The sequence below is a fragment of the Dreissena polymorpha genome, chromosome 11 (genome assembly GCF_020536995.1).
Source record: "Dreissena polymorpha isolate Duluth1 chromosome 11, UMN_Dpol_1.0, whole genome shotgun sequence".
In the NCBI taxonomy this organism is placed as follows: Eukaryota; Metazoa; Mollusca; class Bivalvia; order Myida; family Dreissenidae; genus Dreissena; species Dreissena polymorpha.
In genome coordinates this window covers 40,223,813-40,244,163 of record NC_068365.1, presented here as the reverse complement: position 1 = coordinate 40,244,163, position 20,351 = coordinate 40,223,813, and the positions used below count along the sequence as shown (strand labels likewise).

General features: G+C 33.4%; 1 protein-coding gene and 1 long non-coding RNA gene across 46 annotated transcripts in view; both read right to left on the bottom strand.

Moving 5' to 3' along the window:
- Positions 1-20,351, bottom strand: part of LOC127850679 (uncharacterized) — a 272,021-nt gene that overhangs the window by 233,375 nt on the left and 18,295 nt on the right. For all 45 annotated transcript variants that reach the window (XM_052383888.1, XM_052383903.1, XM_052383890.1 and 42 more), the window contains one exon: positions 11,028-11,562. In XM_052383888.1, the coding sequence (XP_052239848.1) occupies positions 11,028-11,110 (83 nt within the window). In that variant the 5' untranslated portion in view covers positions 11,111-11,562. The remainder of the gene's footprint in view (positions 1-11,027; positions 11,563-20,351) is intronic.
- LOC127850693 (uncharacterized) lies at positions 3,865-6,923 on the bottom strand. Its single transcript, XR_008035413.1, has 3 exons — positions 6,012-6,923; positions 5,157-5,258; positions 3,865-4,648 (listed from the first exon to the last, which is right to left on the bottom strand). It is a non-coding gene; the product is annotated as an uncharacterized LOC127850693 (long non-coding RNA).

Below are 20,351 nucleotides of genomic sequence, written 5' to 3'. Positions count from 1 at the left end.
AGGGGTCATCTGCAAGTCATGATCAATCTACCCATGAAGTTTCATGATCCTAGGCGTATGCGTTCTTGAGTTATCATCCGGAAACCATTTTACTATTTCGGGTAACCTTGACCTTTGACCTAGTGACCTCAAAATCAATAGGGGTCATCTCAAAGTCATGATCAATCTACCCATGAAGTTTCATGATCCTAGACGTATGCGTTCTTGAGTTATCATTCAAAAACCATTTTACTATTTCTGGTCACTGTGACCTTGACCTTTGACCTAGTGACCTCAAAATCAATAGGGGTCATCTGCGAGTCATGATGAATGTACCTATGAAGTTTCATGATCCTAGGCCCAAGCGTTCTTGAGTTATCGTCTGACAACCACCTGGTGGACGGACCGACCGACAGACCAACCGACCGACAGACAGACTGACAGACCGACATGAGCAAAGAAATATACCCCTCTTCTTCGAAGGGGGGAATAAAAAGTCTTTGCAGAATATAACACGTTATAAGTAGTCGTTTGGCTATTTAAATGTTTCAAAGCATGAGATCCCTCAGGGATGTGGAATGTGGCATTATCCAGGATCATAATTGACTAGTTACATACATAAAAGAGTTAATCTTATCATTTTAGTGTTACTTAGCCACTTAAATATGTTTTAGATGACACAGAATTATGCACTTCTGTTATAATAATAATAATAATAATAATAATAACTTTATTTCATGAAGAATTCACATTAAGAAATAATTTCTTTTTTACAATGTGGTCTTCAGTAACAAAACACAAGTATACATATTGAAACATGCATACGAACATACAAAAGAAAAAAGAAAATTAACTATACAGTTAAATGTTTTATCCCACTTTAACAGCTAATTCGGTTGATTAAAGTCCCATTGATTAAATATCATCTATAATCAACGGCAGGAAATGACGTCAATATTTCGACAAAATGACGTCATAAATCCATCGAAATTATCCAGTCAAACTAATTCTGTTTAAATAAAAAGGTTTACTAAATTAAAAGTGGGGTAATAGAATAATAGGTTAGTGTTGATTATAGATCAGGTTCATCATGCTCGGCATGAAAACGAAAAAGCACTCGCCAAGGCTCGTGCTTTTTGTTTTCTAAGCCTCACATGATAAACCTGATCTATAATCAAAACCAACCCATTATTCTCTATATACTGACTTCCTCATCAATTCCGACGACGAAGATGACGACGACGATGATAATGATGACGATGATGAGTATGATAATACAAAATATGCAAAATCTGATACAAAAATCAATCTTACAAAAATCAATCTTTCAAAATAAATCACATCAGACACATCACAACAAAGTATTTACATAGAAAAATTTAAAAACAAAATGAGCATATATATATATCAATGATTTGTTAGGTATTTTTTAAAATTTATTTTGAATGTAGTATTCGAAGACACTTGTCGGGTGCTTATTGGAATTGAATTCCATATGGTTCGTGACCGAAACAAAAACGCTCGTTTTCCATAATTTGTTTTAAACGGAATAGATGATATATCAGTGTGCGTGATGGATTTAAGAGCGTACACACTGCTATTTGAAATATGAATAACATTATTGAAATAAGAGGGCATTGTGCCTATAACTAACTTATGTACAATAGATCCAATTAGGTAAGTACATCTGTTATTGAATGCCAACCTAGTTCTTTGAATAAGGGAGCTGAAGGAATTGAATATGGTTCGTTCAGTATTATTTTAGCAGCTCGTTTTTGTATTGAATGTATTTTACGTAAATGTGACTGTTTTGCTGAACACCACAATGCGCAACAATAATCCATAGTCGTTAATATATATGAGTTGTAAAATAGTGTTTTTGTTTCATAGTTAATAAAACAGTTTATTCGTTTTAATAAGGCCAGTTTAAAGTTAAGTTTACGACTTACACTGTTTATGTGAGATTGCCATGTAAGATGCTCATCAATCGTAACTCCTAGTAAATTAAATTCTTTGGTTTGTTCAAGGATAATGCCATTAATATTAACCCTTCCTGTGCTGAATTGTTTTATGAGGTTATATATCCCATCGCTGACTTGTTTAGGCCTGATTATGCTAAATTGACCTACTTCACTTGCATTACATGTTACATTGGTTTTAACTGTCCAATTAATACAAAATTTGCCATGTGAACTGGTCACACATTTTGTTTGACAATAATCATACCGTATACATATTTGATTGATCTGTTGCCATGGTTACCATAGAAACAACGATAAAAACAGTTTTTTTGTGTTTAAATCCTCTTTATAACACTTTACATGGTCAGTTTCAAACTGATTTCTAACAGGACATCTATATATACATCCACATATCATTCGTAAGTTTGTTAAGTTCGGATATTGATAATACATATTAAAGACATTTCATAAAATAGAAGACATAGTGAACAGATTCTACACCAAAAAAAGGCCTGATAATGCTAAATTGACCTACTTCACTTGCATTACATGTTAGATTGGTTTTAACTGTCCAATTAATACACAATTTGCCATGTGAACTGGTCACACATTTTATTTGACAATAATCGTATACACATTTGATCAATCTGTTGCCATGGTTTCCATAGAAACAACGATAAAAAAAAGGTTTTTTGTGTTTAAATCATCTTTATAACACTTCACATGGTCAGTTTCAATCTGATTTCTAACAGGACATCTATATATACATCCACATATCATTCGTAAGTTTGTTAAGTTCGGATATTGAAAATACATATTAAAGACATTTCATAATAAAGAAGACATAGTGAACAGATTCTTCACCAAAAAAAGGCCTGATAATGCTAAATTGACCTACTTCACTTGCATTACATGTTAGATTGGTTTTAACTGTCCAATTAATACACAATTTGCCATGTGATTTTGTTTGACAATAATCATACCGTATACATATTTGATTGATCTGTTGCCATGGTTACCATAGAAACAACGATAAGAAAACAGGTTTTTTGTGTTTAAATCATCTTTATAACACTTCACATGGTCAGTTTCAATCTTATTTCTAACAGGACATATATACATACATCCACATATCATTAGTACTTATTTTAAGTTCGGATTTTTAATATTAAAGAAATTTCATAATATAGAAGTCATAGTGAACAGATTCTACACCAAAAATGTACAAAGAACAATATACAAACAGTAACTTTATAACTTAACTTTCTTTTCTGAAATAAACCATGGTCTGTACTTCAAACGCAGTTTTACAGTCTTTATTCAAATTTGAGCATATCAATAATGTTATGAAAAACACAATTAGTTATTCCCATATCAAACGGAACATGTTCTTTTTTAAATATACATAAAAATGTGGATTTTATAATACATTTTAGTAGACACTTAAGTTTTTTTTTACAAAAATATAAACTTACATTTCATCAAACACTGTTTAATTTAACAATATTACAAATAATCTTGCAAAATTAAATAATATTAAATTATATCATAAAACTGTGATAGTGTTATAGCACATTGTTATTACTAATTGAATTTAATTCCCCTTATCAAATCATAATAAGTGGGTGTTTATTTTTTATTTATTATATATATGTTATATAAATATATGCATATAAATATATATATATGAGTTGCGTTCTAAGAAACCTGTGCTTAATGCATGTGCTTAAAGAGTCATCCCAGATCAGCGTGTCCACTCCGCACAGGCTAATCAGGCACGACACTTTCCACCTAGAACTGATTTTTGGTAAGGAGGGACTTCCTTGAAACTATAAATACCACAAAAATGGAAAGTGTCGTCCTTGATTAGCCTGTGCACAGGCTAATCTGGGATGATACTTTACACACATGCATTAAGCCCAGTTTTCCTATAACACGATCATGTATATTATAAATATATATATATTTATATGCATATATTTATATAAAATCTAATTTCAAGCAACAAGGTTGAAAACATTATAAAATGAAGCCTGAAGGGACAGCCAGGTAAGCCCTGGTTATACTTGCCTGCTATTGCATTATGAAAGGACACCAAATAATTAATCATGAAAAATAAAACATACAATTGTAATGGCAACATTTTACTTCCAACACACACTTTGGAAGCTTTGTAATAATCGATAATATTACTTACATTTGGCTTTTTTAAAGTTAAATAGCACTTGTTTGTGCAGTAAAAATATATCCATGTTTCAAATCAACACATCTACTAAAAACTACAATTTAAAAGTATGACGATCATAGTACTACTTAAATGATATAATTTGTATAAGACTCATCTATAGTTAATAGCATAATTTGCAATACAAATACATATCATGGCAATTCAATACATTAACTATACACAGTGACAAATCACACTGTCTACATTTAAATGCAGTTTCGTGACCTGGTCTATGTTTTTTGGGAAGGCCCTGACTGGCAAGCATCTGTGCAACTGCAGGATTGCACACAACACATTGCAGAGACTTTGACTTTCTGTCATTGGGGATCTTGGAAGGGAAATGTCTGGCTGTTAGTCTTTCCAGAAACTGTGTCTTGACCAATAATCTGTGATGTTGGTCTGGTTGACGATGCCCATGGCTATGATTATGGCTATGAACCGCATGATCTCGCGACCTGTGATAGGTTTCCATTTTTTAAACCTAAATAAATATTTCAATTTTTATTTATAACATAATTCAACACGTTATTGAACAGCATTATTTATTGTACTTTATGACTCTTTCGCTCTCGTATAGTATGAAATACATATCTCATGTAACGTAATTTCATTTAAACTCTGGATTTTAATGACAACAAGTTGGATGTGTTATTTTAGTGTTGAATAAAAAAACACATTCGACTAGTCATTTTTTAAAGCATCAAAACAATAAAAAAGTTTTTCGGATTGTGTGTTTGTCATACATAATTTAAACTTCCATAGAAATAAAATAACTCACTGCCTTAGGATAACGCTAAATCGTAAATCATGTTTTGGTTCAGATTCATTAGCATTCGATACAAATGTTATTAAAAAATAGTGTGTTTAAATAAATTTAATGAGAAAGGGATGATGATCAAATATTTCAATAGTCCTTTTTGATTATAATAATATTTTCAATCCACAATCTTAATAATGTGATCAGACTTTAACATTTGGTTAGCTTATACCCTGAATAAGGTAGCAATGGCTGTTTCGCTGCGAATACCTGATCAGCGTAGCGGTTCGTCTCCACAGCAATCTCCTCCCATTCGATATCGTCAATCAACTTGCTGCAAAAGAAAAAAAATATGCTTAAGTTTTTTACGTCGTTTGCTTCGAATTCATTTTTGTATTGTAAGGCACTTTATCAGTTTTGTTACATATTGACATTCTAATACTTTTACGCAACCAAATACTAAAAAAACGATCAAGAGGTTCGATCCCCACTGAGGAAGCGTTCTTTAGATCTCCACCAAAGACACCAAGTACTGGTTCTAGGCCCAGCTATCTAGCTTAAACAAGACTATTGTCAAGCAATATGGTCCCCTACCAGTGAAACATACCTAACCCTTTCAGTGCGGGAACCGAATTTTGAAGGCCTTTGCAAACAGTTTGGATCCAGATGAGACGCCACAGAACGTGGCGTCTCATCAGGATCCAAACTGTTTGCTATTCTGATAATATTCTTTTTTTTAAATCGAAGAAAATGCTTATTTTAGAAATTCAGCAGACGACATTTTAGCAGACGACAAATTTCCCAGCATGCAAAGGGTTAAATATGCATAAAAAAACATAACTACATATGCATAAAAAACATACAATAAATAACATTTTGTTTTTTTCCACCGATTTTAGAAACACATGTTAAAAGTTGTAATGTGAAATAAGAAAAAAAACTAGCATGCATTTAATATTTTCATGTTTGCAATGTTATGTATGACAAAAACAAAAATATATAGTTTACTCAACTAAAAAATAAAGTCCTTATGTACAAATAATTGTTTTTGACTCATATGAGTACTGTTTAACACATGGCAACTCACCCTTTCCACAATATCCTCTTCCTCAAACCCTTCAAAATCTGAGTCTGAAAACTCCGAGTCTTCGTCCGCAAAATGTTCTTGGAAAAAGTCTAAATAATCAGCCATTTATAAAAATGTCAACTGCATAAATGTTTTGGGTTTTTATGTCTTTATTTTATTATGATATTTTAATATCTACTATTAGAAAATTTCAATGAACATGACAGTACACGGTTTTAAATGACAACAACAACGATGTCAACAATCGACAAATATTTTCACTTAGTTAGATCACTTCCGTAATTATTAACTGAGCAACAATTCTATTCATTAAAATTGTAAGTGCATATTAACTATTCATACCAAATTAACGTTTCTACAATCATTAATATTTTAATATAATATTAAAACAAATTTGCAAAGTTCAATTCAAAACGAAAGTAGAATGCACAAATTTACATAATGACCTACTTTTTCACCTACCATTTGCTGAAGAAAATTTCGTCATAATCCATTTGGTTACGAAGTAAATAATTTAAATCCATAAAAAGCACAAGAAATTCTATGCTTTTACATCGTTAATTTTAGATGTCATTGCTACAAAAGTATTGTCCAAGCACAAATGTGCTGACAATTGTAACTCCATTCAATGCGGCCGCCATTTTTACAGGAAGTAATCTCGTTTTATTTTAACAAAAGCTATTTATTTTCATGAACAAGATGATCAAATATCACCAAAATTGAAAAGAAAAACTTTTTATAATTTTAAATTATATAATATAAATAGCATGACATTCTATTTCGTTCATTAATTTAAAGATTAAGCAATCCACTTCCAGTTGTTGTTTTTGTTCCAAATGGCGGAGAATCGTTACATTTAAACCACCACAAAAGTTTTATTTTGTTGCAAGAAATATACATAACAAAATTACAAGGATATTAAAGCGGGTATATACGATTTTGTCAAATATTTATGAATTTATGTAAACTGTGTAAAAAACTTATTATATATATTTTTCAATATAAATTAAAATAAAAGTTAAGAAGAACATGTGTCGAAAAATGCGAAATAAGCCAGATATTTAATTCTGAAATCGAAAACGGCTGTACAGCCGAATTCGCCAGCATATATACCATACATGTACGATGTGCATCTAAACTTAGTTTAACGGTTTATTTGAATTCCTGCAACGATATCTATTCATACGACACACGAACACTATCTCCGATCCTAATACAAAGACGAATGCTTCGGTTATTGTAGGAAAATATGTACGTCATTATCGGCTCGGGGCGCTAATTTGTCTTTGCTGCATTTTATTAAATTCGGCTTTAATGTATATTTTTCTTGCCTATTTTGTGTTATTGTAACATATTTTATCAATATATTACAATTAAACACATATAAAAAAATCGTATATACCCGCTTTAAAAGAGATTGAAAAAAAGACTTAGGAAATGGATTATGTGTAAGAGCGTTGATGACAACATTGGATTATCTAGGAGGAGTATTATTAAATGGAGTATGTGAAATTGTATGATTTGACGGATTTATCCGGTTGCCGCATGAGCCGGGTTAAGAATTGCCTGACCGGATAAATCCGGTCGCCGCACAGGAAGGGTTAATAACGAGCAGCAAACAGCATAAAACCTGAACAGACTGCGAGTTACTTGCAGGCTGTTCTGGTTTTATGCTGCTTACACATTGCCTTTTTCACTTTGCTTCTTATGGGAGAAAGGGTTTAAAAAGTTTTCATGAGACATGGTTCTTTTTTAAGTGTCTTGAATGTACATTAAAAGCAGTACTGTTGCAATCCACTGTGACCTGGGCATTGTACCACAAAAATACTGAACTCAATTTTCTGACTCTAAAGAACTAAAAAGTTTTTCCTGAATTTTAAGATGAGTTTGTTCATCATGCTCAACTTGGTTTTTGACAGATTTTTTTATGAGTATGACTCAAACCGAAGTTGATGAACATATGCATATTCTTATAGCTGATATTTGAGTTTTTTTGCGAGCTGACTGACCATATCAATACTCAGTATTAAACCATCTGCACCAATGATTGCATAGGATTAGTTGATGAGGTGTGTACCTTGCAGGAAATCTCCGAGTTCTATACACAGTCAGGATTATTTTTTCAAGATCTCCCCAAAAACACCCAGACCTGGTTCCAACCAGAAAACAGACTCAAGAGTCTGAATAAGCAATGGGCTGTTATGATGCAATAAAGCTAACAATTGAGCAAACAATTTGGTTTTAACTAAAGTGAGCTTTAAGTGTTTTTGTCAACGGTGGTTGTTTGTGGACAATTTAAAATTTAAAATGAGTAAAAAAATGCAGAATTTCAAGAAGTAGCATTGTTTGATGGTTTCTAGTTGTACATTATACCATAACTGTGAAAAAAGTTCCTTTGTTTGGCAACTTTAACTTACAAAAGCATTCGCACACAACAATGTAAAACATAAAATCACCAAAAACCATTGTTGATGCTGACGTTAAGTTGTTGTATTTTTTTAACTCTTTCAGTGCTGGAACCGAATTTTGAAGGCCTTTGCAAGCAGTTTGGATCCAGATGAGACGCAACAGAACATGGCGTCTCATCAGGATCCAAACTGGTTGCTCCTCTGATAGCATTCTTTGAAAAAAAAATCGAAGAAATGCTGATTTTAGAAATTCAGCAGACTACATTTTAGCAGATGACAAATTTCCCAGCATGCAAAGGGTTAAATATTAATTTGGGAGCAAAAACTACCATTTTCACACCCTCACAACTGAGATATTTGTTACAGACCCCTAGCAATGTTCAGATGAGAAAGTAGCAAGCAGGTCAACAGTCAAGAGTGCTGGGTCTGCATGGTTTTTTACTTTCTACTTAATTTCCAAGCACCAATGTGATTTTGAATAAATTACGTATTCATAAACACTTCTTGATTTGTTCATTGAATTACTTCAAATTTATACTGAACATCTCTTATGACAATACGGTCAATCTCAACTATGCATGGCCCCATTACCAACCCTGGGGCGCCCCTGTGTCAAACATGCGGCGTGGGGATATGCGTCGGCCTCTGCTGCGCCATTTCTAGTCTAAGTATAAAAAGGGCACATAATTCTGTCAAAATACACGCCCGAGTTATCTGACTTTGCCTGCCCAGTTCCCGCATGATAGTAAGTAAGTGTACCAAGTTTGAATGCAATAGCTTTGATACTTTATGAGAAAAGTGGACCTTAACACAAAACTTAAACAGACGCCAAGGTGATGACAATAGCTCTTTTTTTTCAAAAAATAGATGAGCTAAAAATGAAGGATTGATCAAAATAATAGCGCTCCCATTTCTCGGCTGCTAAGGGGTAAAGTAATTGCATTTTCTTGACGGAATTTTTTTATCAACAAGGTAATTGGCAAGAACCAGTTATAGAAATACAATTTTAATAATAATGATAATAACAAATATATTTGGAACTGATCGATGTAAGAATTTAACTCCAACATGCAGGCAATTTTGTTATTGTATCGGTGTTTTCAGTTTTTATTGTTAAATTATGCATAAACTCTATCTATAATGCCCTCTGGCGGGGTGCAGAAACTTGGCAAAAGCAGGGCTTGAACGGGAGAAATCGTGTATTAACAAGGCGATTCACGCGCCGTTCAAGCCCTGTTATGTGTTTTTCATATCCATAATCTGGTCCACGGGCAGTTACTTCCCTTCTCCTGCCTTCGGCGACTTTCCAAGCATGAATGGGGAACTGAATAAGCACCAGTTTCCTAATGCATGCAGGGATAATGGCAATGAATATTTCAATCCACTTTTCAAATTATACCATCTGCACTCTCTTGACAACAGCTTTATTTTATTGGCAACGTGAATGAAGTAAGGTTATTAACTCAACACTTTCAAAGACTATGCTGTAAATGTAAGTGTCTTAATGTACCTTCAATGTTCCTGTTGTAATTTCCAAAATAAATCCTCATTTCTTACTTTGGGCGGCTGCATTTCAACTTTGCATTAATCCACTGTTTGAACACATTGTAAATCGAAAACTGCCTATCCGAAGGTAAAGCCTCTTCATTTCGTGCTGCGCACTCGGGTAAGAACGGATTTTTCGAGCGCCCGCAGATGATCATGCCCTCGAAAACGTGTATTATCCCTACATTCATGTTACCTTTTTTTGACACTGTGCATTTAAAATATGGATCTACCCAGGTTGTTCAATATGTGGTACGCTGGACCGAAGCTACCGTAACCATAAACCTTCACTAATGAACACTGTTCATATTGCGGCCGCGCGTACTGTTACAGTTCTCACTACGGTCAAATCAACAGCGGCCCTTTCATTTCACATGATAATAGGGTGTAGTATTCTTTTTAAATTATTTGTGATATGTTTACGATTGCTCAATGAACTCGGAACTTTTCGCAAATACCGGTTAACACATTTTAGGTGTTGGCTCATATAATACCTAAAGGAGGGTGAAATAAACGCGCCCTCTTTGTTATTTGCATCGTGACCGGGCGCGTTTATTAGGATAAAGACGGTATATGCATTAAACTGAAGACATGAACAAGTTATAAACATATTTTAAATATTGTATATAAATCTAAGCAATAACTAATTCAAAATAGTTTGATTTAGTTTATTAGTGATAAAAAACATGCTTAAAAAGGATTGTAATGGCTTGATAATTACAAACACAAATTGACATTTACTGCAATAAATTTTTGTTTAAAAAAGTGAATGTTCAACACAAATTTACAACACACAGTATGATCTATCAAATATGGTTTCTTGTCAATGGGGTTAGGACTTAAAACATATGTTCAGTGTTTTAAATTATTTCCTGTGGTTTTAAGAAAGCTTTCAAAAGCAAACACATATTACAAAAACATGACCGACAAAACAAGACAGACAATGACTGATCACACTAGCATTTATATATAAATCTAAGAACTGTGATCTCAGTTGAGCACGCGATCTGTGATTGGGCTGCACCATGCCACTTGGCTGTTATTGATATCAATGTAATCTTACCTGACAAGACTTGGCTCCAAGGAACAGTCACCCCTAAACAGGATAAAGGTCAGTAAAGGTCCAGTGTCTGGCTCGTGTTCCATTTCTGCTGCTTACTAGACAACTGTTCCAACAACAGTCACTTCCACCTACATGTAACTTTTTCAACCACAGTCACTTCCACCTGAACTGGAGGAAGTCAGTGTAAGGTCAAGTGATTTGCTTCAGTTACATTTCTGCTGCTCACTTTGCAACTGTTCCAACAACAGTACAGGGTCAGTACAGGTCCAGTGTTTGGCTTGAATTCTGTTTCTGCTGCTCGCTAGATAACTATCCCAACCACAGTCACTTCCACTTAAACAGGAGGGGGAAAGTATAGTTTCTAGTGTTTGGCTTGAGTAACATTTCTGCTGGTCACTATATAAATGTTCCAACAACAGTCAATCCACCTAGACAGGAGGGAGGTCCATAAATGTCCAGCATCTAGCTCAAGTTATATTTTTCTTGCCTGCAATGCTTGAGCCCCTTGCTTGCCAAAGTGTCCTCTGTACATCAACTGTGTATTCGAAACAGAAAATAATTAACTCATGACTTATTTCCCAAAAAGGTTCACAAAACTTTGTCAATACATATTATATTATTAAATACTTGTTACCGACATAAATGCCTTAATACCTGTTCAGCCATCAAACACCCTATCAGATTCTCAAATTAAGTGTGAAAAACTTCTAATTTGAATCAACTTACCAACATTGGTACCTGATTACTGTACCCAATATAAGTTCAATGTTTATTAAAGGATCTCAATCAAATATGTTGCTATTTCTCCTTTACAAGGGAAATCATGGATACATGATCGAAAAGTAAACACAAGTGTAAAATTGTGTTTATTAAGAATGCAACAAATAAAGCTCAATGAAAATACTTGTGTATTGTGTGTTCCTTGACTATTCAAGAGCTCTATGAATAGTGCATTTATCAGCTACCGACATAGCTTTTGAGGTAATTAACTTTGTTTATTTACATACATGAATTTTGTCCTGAGCTAGTTTTATGAAAAGTTAGCGTACATAGCGTGCTTCGCAACATAATCACCCTTCCCATAAGCAATCAAAATGGCAGCACATATGATTGACTTTTAATACAACAATATTAATAATTAACATAACATAAATAAAATGCTTAATGTATAGAAAGACAGTTGGCAAGAGAAAACTAAATATCCCTGAATACAAATCAGGGAATTGAGTTGTTGAACATTTAATTGATGCAAAAAAGTGCAAAATTATTTCTTCTTTAAAATCTTGTATCAATTGATTTTGATCATTGTTGTGTTATGTTGGATCTAGTTTGGATTTGGCAGAGATTTGTTCCAGTAAAATATGTTGTGGTTTATGTTTATTATTGAAACAAAATGCAACCAGTGTTGGTCGTTAAATGTCATTAATTTATGTTCATACGTTTCTGTCGAGGGAAATAATGCATGTCGCTTTGACATGATTCTTTTATCACAACGACGCATGGAAGAAGACAAAGTTAGAAATACGAAACAGAAACACCATGAACACAGGGGAGTCATTGTTTGACTACTATTTGTGAATAAAACCTATGTCCATGAAATATGACATTATATTGTAGATTAATTTAACTATAAATTAATATTGGCAAAAATATATGGTTAAATTTATAAACTTTTAAACAATAATAATGCAACAATTATACATGTATATATATAATGCAGATTTAGCATACACATTTCAATAAAATTGATATAATAAATATTGTTGAATAAAATAGATATTATACATTTAACAATCTCTGTTAATATCTTTCGTTTCCATATCATCACTTGGGATTCATGGGACTGGATTTGACAGAAAAAGATATCCCTCAGTGGACAATTTACACTGACATATGTATACAACAAGGGACAAAATTGTCACAAAACCAGGTTTTCATTGTGAAAAAAAATCTGATAAAGGGAGAAAACTCAAACTGAACTTTTGAAATGACCAAAAAAAATTAACCCCCTTTGTAAGTTTTTTTTTTTTTTTTAATCTATTTTTAGTCGTGGCGACCTTGACATTGGAGATATTGACGTGATTCTTTCGTGGGACACACCGTCCCATGATGGTGAACAAATGTGCCAAATGATTTTAAAATCTCACAATGAATGACATAGTTATAGCCAGGACAAGCTCATTTATGGCCATTTTTGACCTTTGAACTCAAAGTGTGACCTTGACCTTGGAGATATCGACGTAATTATTTCGCGCGACACACCGTCCAATGATGGTGAACAAATGTGCCAAATGATTTTAAAATCTGACGATGAACGACATAGTTATGGCTCGGACAAGCTCATTTATGGCCATTTTTGACCTTTGAACTCAAAGTGTGACCTTGACCTTGGAGATATTGACGTAATTATTTCGCGCGACACACCGTCCAATGATGGTGAACAAATGTGCCAAATGATTTTAAAATCTGACAATGAACGACATAGTTATGGCCCGGACAAGCTTATTCCGCCAGCCCGCCAGCCCGCCAGCCAGCCAGCCAGCCCGCCAGCCAGCCAGCCCGCCAGCCAGCCAGCCCGCCCGCATTCGCCAATCTAATAACCAGTTTTTTCCTTCGGAAAACCTGGTTAAAAACAGTTAACATACATGTAATCTCTAAACTAATCCTCAAAATGCAACATTAAATGATTAACCTTCAAGGAGCTATTTAATTGCAATTAAATATATATGTCAAATTTCTTAAATTGCACAATGTTTTGCCATGCAAGGGCTTCTAGTGCATGTAAACATTAAAAGCATAAAAAATAGACCAGTTGACGAGTGACCTGCAAAGTTTAGGCTCTGCCAACTGGTTGGCAAAAATAGAGGTGGAATTCATATAAGCACATATAGAGAAGGTTGACAAAATCATCGTTTTTAATGATAGTCATGCACATATCAATTATAATTTTACTAATTATGTCTAAGGGAATGCATCTTTTGAACGGTTATATTGTTGTTATTATTGGTTTTTACTCACAACGAACTCGGGAATGGAACATAATTTAAGAGCTCGATATGTGGTTACCACAAAAATCTCTCTACTTGGCACTTCTTCGCGACCATGTTAAGTGAAAAAAAAAGAAATTGAAATTCTTTCAAAATTAAATTTAATGAACGAAAACAAATAAGGATGAAAACAAACAACCAATAGGTATCTTTTCTGTACACACCTAGGGTAACTGATTTGAACTTTTATGTCTGAAAAAACTTACCTGGTAACACATTAAATAAATTCCCTTGACTAATCTAATTGTTTTATTTAATTGTTCACACTAATTTTGACACTCATAGTTGCAGCTTTTATATCCCGGTGTTTAATTGCACCTCTGTTCATCACAAATCGATTATCTGGTTAGGATCGGATACTGTCGAGACAAAACCCAGGGACCTAAGAATGAGTCCCTGAATAAACCACATGTGGCAGACGCATGTCTGGTCATTAAACACAAGTTACGATACCTCCATGTCATCTCTTGGCATATTGAGCAGTCATTTAAGCCAAATTTTAAAGTTAAAATACTGAACAGTTGTTTCAATACAATTTTTTAACATTAAAAAAATGAAGACATTTATCGGAAATGGATTAACAGGAACTATATATAGATTAGGCATTTTAATCATAGTAATACATTGTTTAATAACTATACATTTAAAATATTGTGCAATTTTACTGTTACGCAAGTCAGGTATTTAATGGGTACTGGCAAAAGTAAACTGAGCTATTACATGTAAAGATTAGGGCTGCAACGAATCCAAAAAAATTGTTCGGATCCGAATCCAAATCCAAATATGGTTTCTTGCCGTTTTTCGGATCCGGATCCCTCAGATAAGAGAAAATTAGAATTTTCTGTCTAAATTAAAGAAATCAATGTTTTAGAAGTATAATTTGACTAAAAAACATTACAAATTTATTAACAAAAAACATAACACATTTCTCGCTTAACATTGTAGTGATGTCTAAATAAAACGAAACCGTAACACTTATTCTCTTAATAGTTTGCTCGTTCAAATACACTTTTCACTGTTCATAAGTTTGATGTTTGTTTTCACAACATTTAACATATCAAAATTGCCCGGGTCCAGGCAAGCCCTATGAGCACTGACAGCGTTTCCTGCTCTGGAGAAGATTCTCTCACTGGGCACTGAGGTTCCTCGCATCACAAGATAACATTTAAACTTAGTATATGACGAAATATGGTTTCAAGACAATACATTATGCAGGAACACAATTTGACAGGTCGCGCAAAATTTACCTGAATTACCTTCTAGTCGCACTGGGTCCACTACCGTTGTTTTTAATACAACTCAGAAAGACAATAAGGATTGAAAACTTAAAAACTTATTGCCATTAGGAATTGCATTTGCAATGTGTAGATCCTCTATGATTTCAAATTAGTTTTGCTTCCGGGGCCCATTACGGAATGTCCAATGACAATAAAAGCCGAAGGATCTCGAATGATCTGCTATTTGACTGTCACTCGTCAATACATATTGACTATTACACGTATGATTTTTCTATTAAACAGAACCAGTCTGTATAAAAAACAATACTTGTAAAAACAGCGCTAGGATACATACAACTATGAAAATAAATATCCGGAACCGAAATTATCAGGGGTGGATCCGTACCCGCGAATCTGAAGTTGGATCCGATATCATCGGATATTTCGGGTACTCGTTGCAGCCCTAGTAAAGATTGTACATTACTTCAGTGTAAGAAACACCATCATGAACAAAAGCAATCATAAAAGGGTAAAACATAATTGCGTTAAATAAATTAAATATATGCATTAATCATAAAATGCTATAATTTTATCACTCGCTATGACTAGTAAAGAGATTTCAATATACATGCAATGACAGTTGAATTTGCATAACATGCAGGGTTTTTCCGTTTGTATGCTTAATTGTATTAATATTGTCATTTAATGTAAAAGAAAATCACCACAATATTTAAAAATTGTAATGTTTTACGCTTTGTAGGGCTTTGTTTTATATTAAATGCACCTCTTACACTATCGATCGCTGATGAAAAATAACACCACTTACAATTATAAAGAAATTAATACATTTTTTTATTATTGAAATATCATTTATTTAAGTCTTACTATCAGAAAGAATACGGCTTATTTATTGTTTTGTTTTGTGGAATAGTCAGTATTTAGTCTTCCGATCACGTTTACTCTATGCTTATAACTACTTCGTATTTTTATGACAAGGAAATTGGATTTGTGTATATACATCTATTTGGTACTAAATATGATATATTTGCACTATATTTTAAGAGTTTATAATGTTTATTTCGGTCTTATTACCAATTTATTGACTAAACAAGAGCCCTTTACACATGTTTTACGTTACTGTAACCAGTGTTTTTGCCAACTAGTGTGTGCGCATGCGCAGAAAAACCCTAATGTAAACAATAACATGCAACTGGTCTATTTGCTTGGGCAACCTAAGGGTTAGGGTTATCACAACAAATGGAGATGATTCCATTGCCATTGGCAATTCAAGTGCTGTGTTTACACTAGTGCAGTTTTCTGCTTTGCTTTGTGGGAATTTCCTCAAGGGACCATTTCATAGCCGCTTCATGCAAAATGGGTCTTATGGCGTTTTGGCCGCCCTAGCTCAAGCCAATCATGTGCATTTGCGCAGTCTGGTCAGAGGCAGAGCTACCTCCGATAAAACCACTCAAAGAGTTGTTATGGTCCCATTATGTATCTCCTGACCAGACTGCAAGATGTGTAGGCTGGCTGGGCTATAGCTATGATGGGAGCCTATGACATAAGACCCATTATTGCATGATGCGGGTCATTCAAAATTTAATTGCGTATTGTAAATTGCTCATTTTAGCACAATGTTTTTCGATATAAAATTGATTTCAAAATAGCAAATATAGCAAACTGGTAAATTAGCAGAAACAATTTCAAGAGGTGCTGACCAAGTACAGCAAACATGTGTGGATAGATACACCTGTAATTAAACGATTTCCCTCTTATCGAGATACTACTATTTCAGTAGTCTTGTTTTCTAAACTTGAAATCAAAACTGTGTTTATCGATTGTCAATTAAGTCTTCCCCTGATAATTTAGTGATCGAGTAGAGACCCACCCTGAAATTCTGCAAGATGAATTTTAACGCGCAATTGTAACTGGGCAACAATTTGTGTCTACGTGTCGTTTGAACATGCATAGAGTAGTCCGGAATTCCTTAAACTGAACAGTGTTACTTGCTTTATGCTGTGCACAGACTCAGTGATGTGACCAAAGTTCAAGGGATTTCTCTCAAATCAACCACTTAAATATTTGAATGTATTCAATTATGTCTGCTGGTGTAATTCATGGTAATGGTCATTAAAGATGAAAAGCTGGGTAAAACAGCAACGCCGAAAAAGCGCATTAGTGTTCTATACCGATGTTAAGGTAAGGGACAGGTTAACACCGTGTGAACTGCTAGGGTAACAAGTAATGCATCAACAACAAAGTACGGGCCAACAGCGCTGTCTTCATGTCATGAGTAAAAAGTATTGCTTGCGGATTTATTTTTCATTTAATTTCATCAATTATCTTATTGTATATTTTGAAATAGTTTATGGTTTAAAAAAGATAAAAGTTTTCTTAAGGGAATTTCCATCATAAAATAATGTTCTAATTGTAGTGGTTATCATAAATTTTCCAACAATTTTAATATAGTATAATATTGATAGCAATTTTTATTTTATATATATAGGATCTGGCACGAGTTGTCATATCATAACATAATTTATTAAAAGAGTTCAGGAATTTTGATAGTAAGCGAGCTATTGGCGAGCAAATTAAATAAATATTACGCAAACATAATGATACATCCCAAATGTTGTTTACATTTCGTGATGTAATTTGACGTTGCAATGTTATTTCAGCAAAATAACAGAATGCGATTGGTCAATCACATGAAAAATAAACAAATGAAAACGTTTAAAAAGTATGTTACACGTGTGTAAGATAAAAATATTTGTAATGGTTCAGCGATTTGTTTCCTTCTTTGAAAAGTACCGGAAAACGGCGCTTTCCCAATCCGGGAAAAATACATATTTCCCAAATGAAGGCTATTTTTTTAATGAACTTTAATTAATTTACTTATGCAGCGCTATGGCTAGAACATTAGTAAATATAATATTATCAATTTGACATCAGTTATTTTCAATTTTAAGGTATTCGTTAGCAAAAAATCAAATACACTAATTTCCCAATTCGAAGATTTCACGACGCATTTTTCCCAATTTCAATTTTTTCATGACTCAAATTTTCCTAATTTTGAGGTTTTCACGACTCAATTTTCCCCAATTGGACCGGTACGGGAACTTTTCCCAATAGGACAAACAAAATCGCTGTGGTTATATTACATGGGAAACAGGGTATGACGTGATTAAAACCCATTCTCATTATATACCATTTTCATCATAATTTCTATACTTTTAGAATGTCTAAAATGGACATTTTGTTGTTGTTTGTGTCTAAGTTATCTCTATAACATAGAGAGTATGATGAACAGTGCACACACATCTTGACCTTTGAGTAAAGACACACTCTTTCTAAATTTGAATGGGTTGTCTTTATTTCAAACTTGCATTAAAAGCTATAACCTAATTTTGCAAAATGAGTAACGCCTAAGAGTATGCAATAGTGAACAACATTGATTGATGTAAACAAAATCATCGATATTAGGTGAATCTCTTCACAAGGTCACCAAACGATATTTAAAGAAAATGTATGTAGATTCAATTAAATGAAAAGGGGAGCAACTCATTCATATTGACCTTATCGCAACATCCGGGCACTTGCGTCAGTTAGAGTTACATGCCCCTTGACGACGGTGAAAACAAAAGCGCTGTCGCCATTTTATTTGCATTGAAATATTTAACACTGCTCGCAATTTTCATAAGTTAAGGCGCATCTTCGCGACCATTTTTCAGAATAAAAATACCCAGAAATAGAAATTCTTTCATAATAAATTTAATTTAATGAACGAACACAAATAAGGATGAAAACAAACAACCAATAAATTTCAAATATATGCAACATATAGTAGCTGATTTGAACCTCTATATTTGTTACCTTATTACCTTGTTACGCATTAAATAAATTCTCGTGATAAATGTTATTGTTTTTATTTAATTCACACCAATTTCGACACTTTTTGTTTCCGCATGTTAGGTATTTGAATGCCCCTTTCTTCATCACAAACCGATTATCTCGTTATGATCGGATACTGTCCAGACAAAGAAAACACGGTGTCATAAAGCCAGCTGGGGACCTATACTTGGGGCTCTGCATAAACCACATGTGGTCATTAAACACAATTTATGATACCTCTATGTCATCTCTTGTCATACTGAGCAGTCATTTAAGTCAAATTTTTAATGCCGAAATAATTGAATATACAGTTGCTTTATAAAACACGTTGACACCTTAAATAAACATTTAATTAAATTAAAGGCAATATTTTTCATTTGATTGTTTTCATCAGTCTTAAAATCGTGTAAGCTTTTGTATTCTGGTGTTTAATTGCCCCTTTGTTTTGCATAATCCGATTATCTCGTTTTGATCAAATATTGTCCAAACTTAACTGACAAAAAAGTGTCATAAACCACACTTGGTGGTCCAGACAGTGTCATTTAACACGATAGATGCCACCATGTCTCCTCTTTCTGGTAGTATTAAGCAGTCATTTGGATGAATAATTAACGCCGATGTACTTAACAGTTGCTTAAATTAGATATGTGACATATGGTCAAATATAAAGTCATGTCCAATTTAGATTATCAGAAATTTACACCGTAAAGATACTAGCCCGATTAATTTATTAAAGTATTTAATAATTATAAAAATTATGTAAAAAAACAAGTAACGTATTTAGCGTGTATCAGTTAATTAAAAAGACGTCATTCCGTATTAAGATTTAATATTTCGACAATAAACGATCGATATCATAAAAAGAAATTACGTTTGACAGCAACGGGGGTAAATAATGTTTGAAAAACAAATATTTATACAGATATATGTGCAGATATATGTGTGTTAATTTTAATATTTGTCACTCGTACTCATTACAATGAACACAACTAAGGCTTTCAGTAAGTGATGTACCAGATGTCCCTACGTATTTTACAGCTTCACATTAGCATGATAAATTGACATAGTAGAAATATAATTATAATGTTTGAAGATGAATGAACCCTGAAAAGAACGACAATACTCATTACATCAACATCTACAAGGATACTCCCATTATTACAGAATAA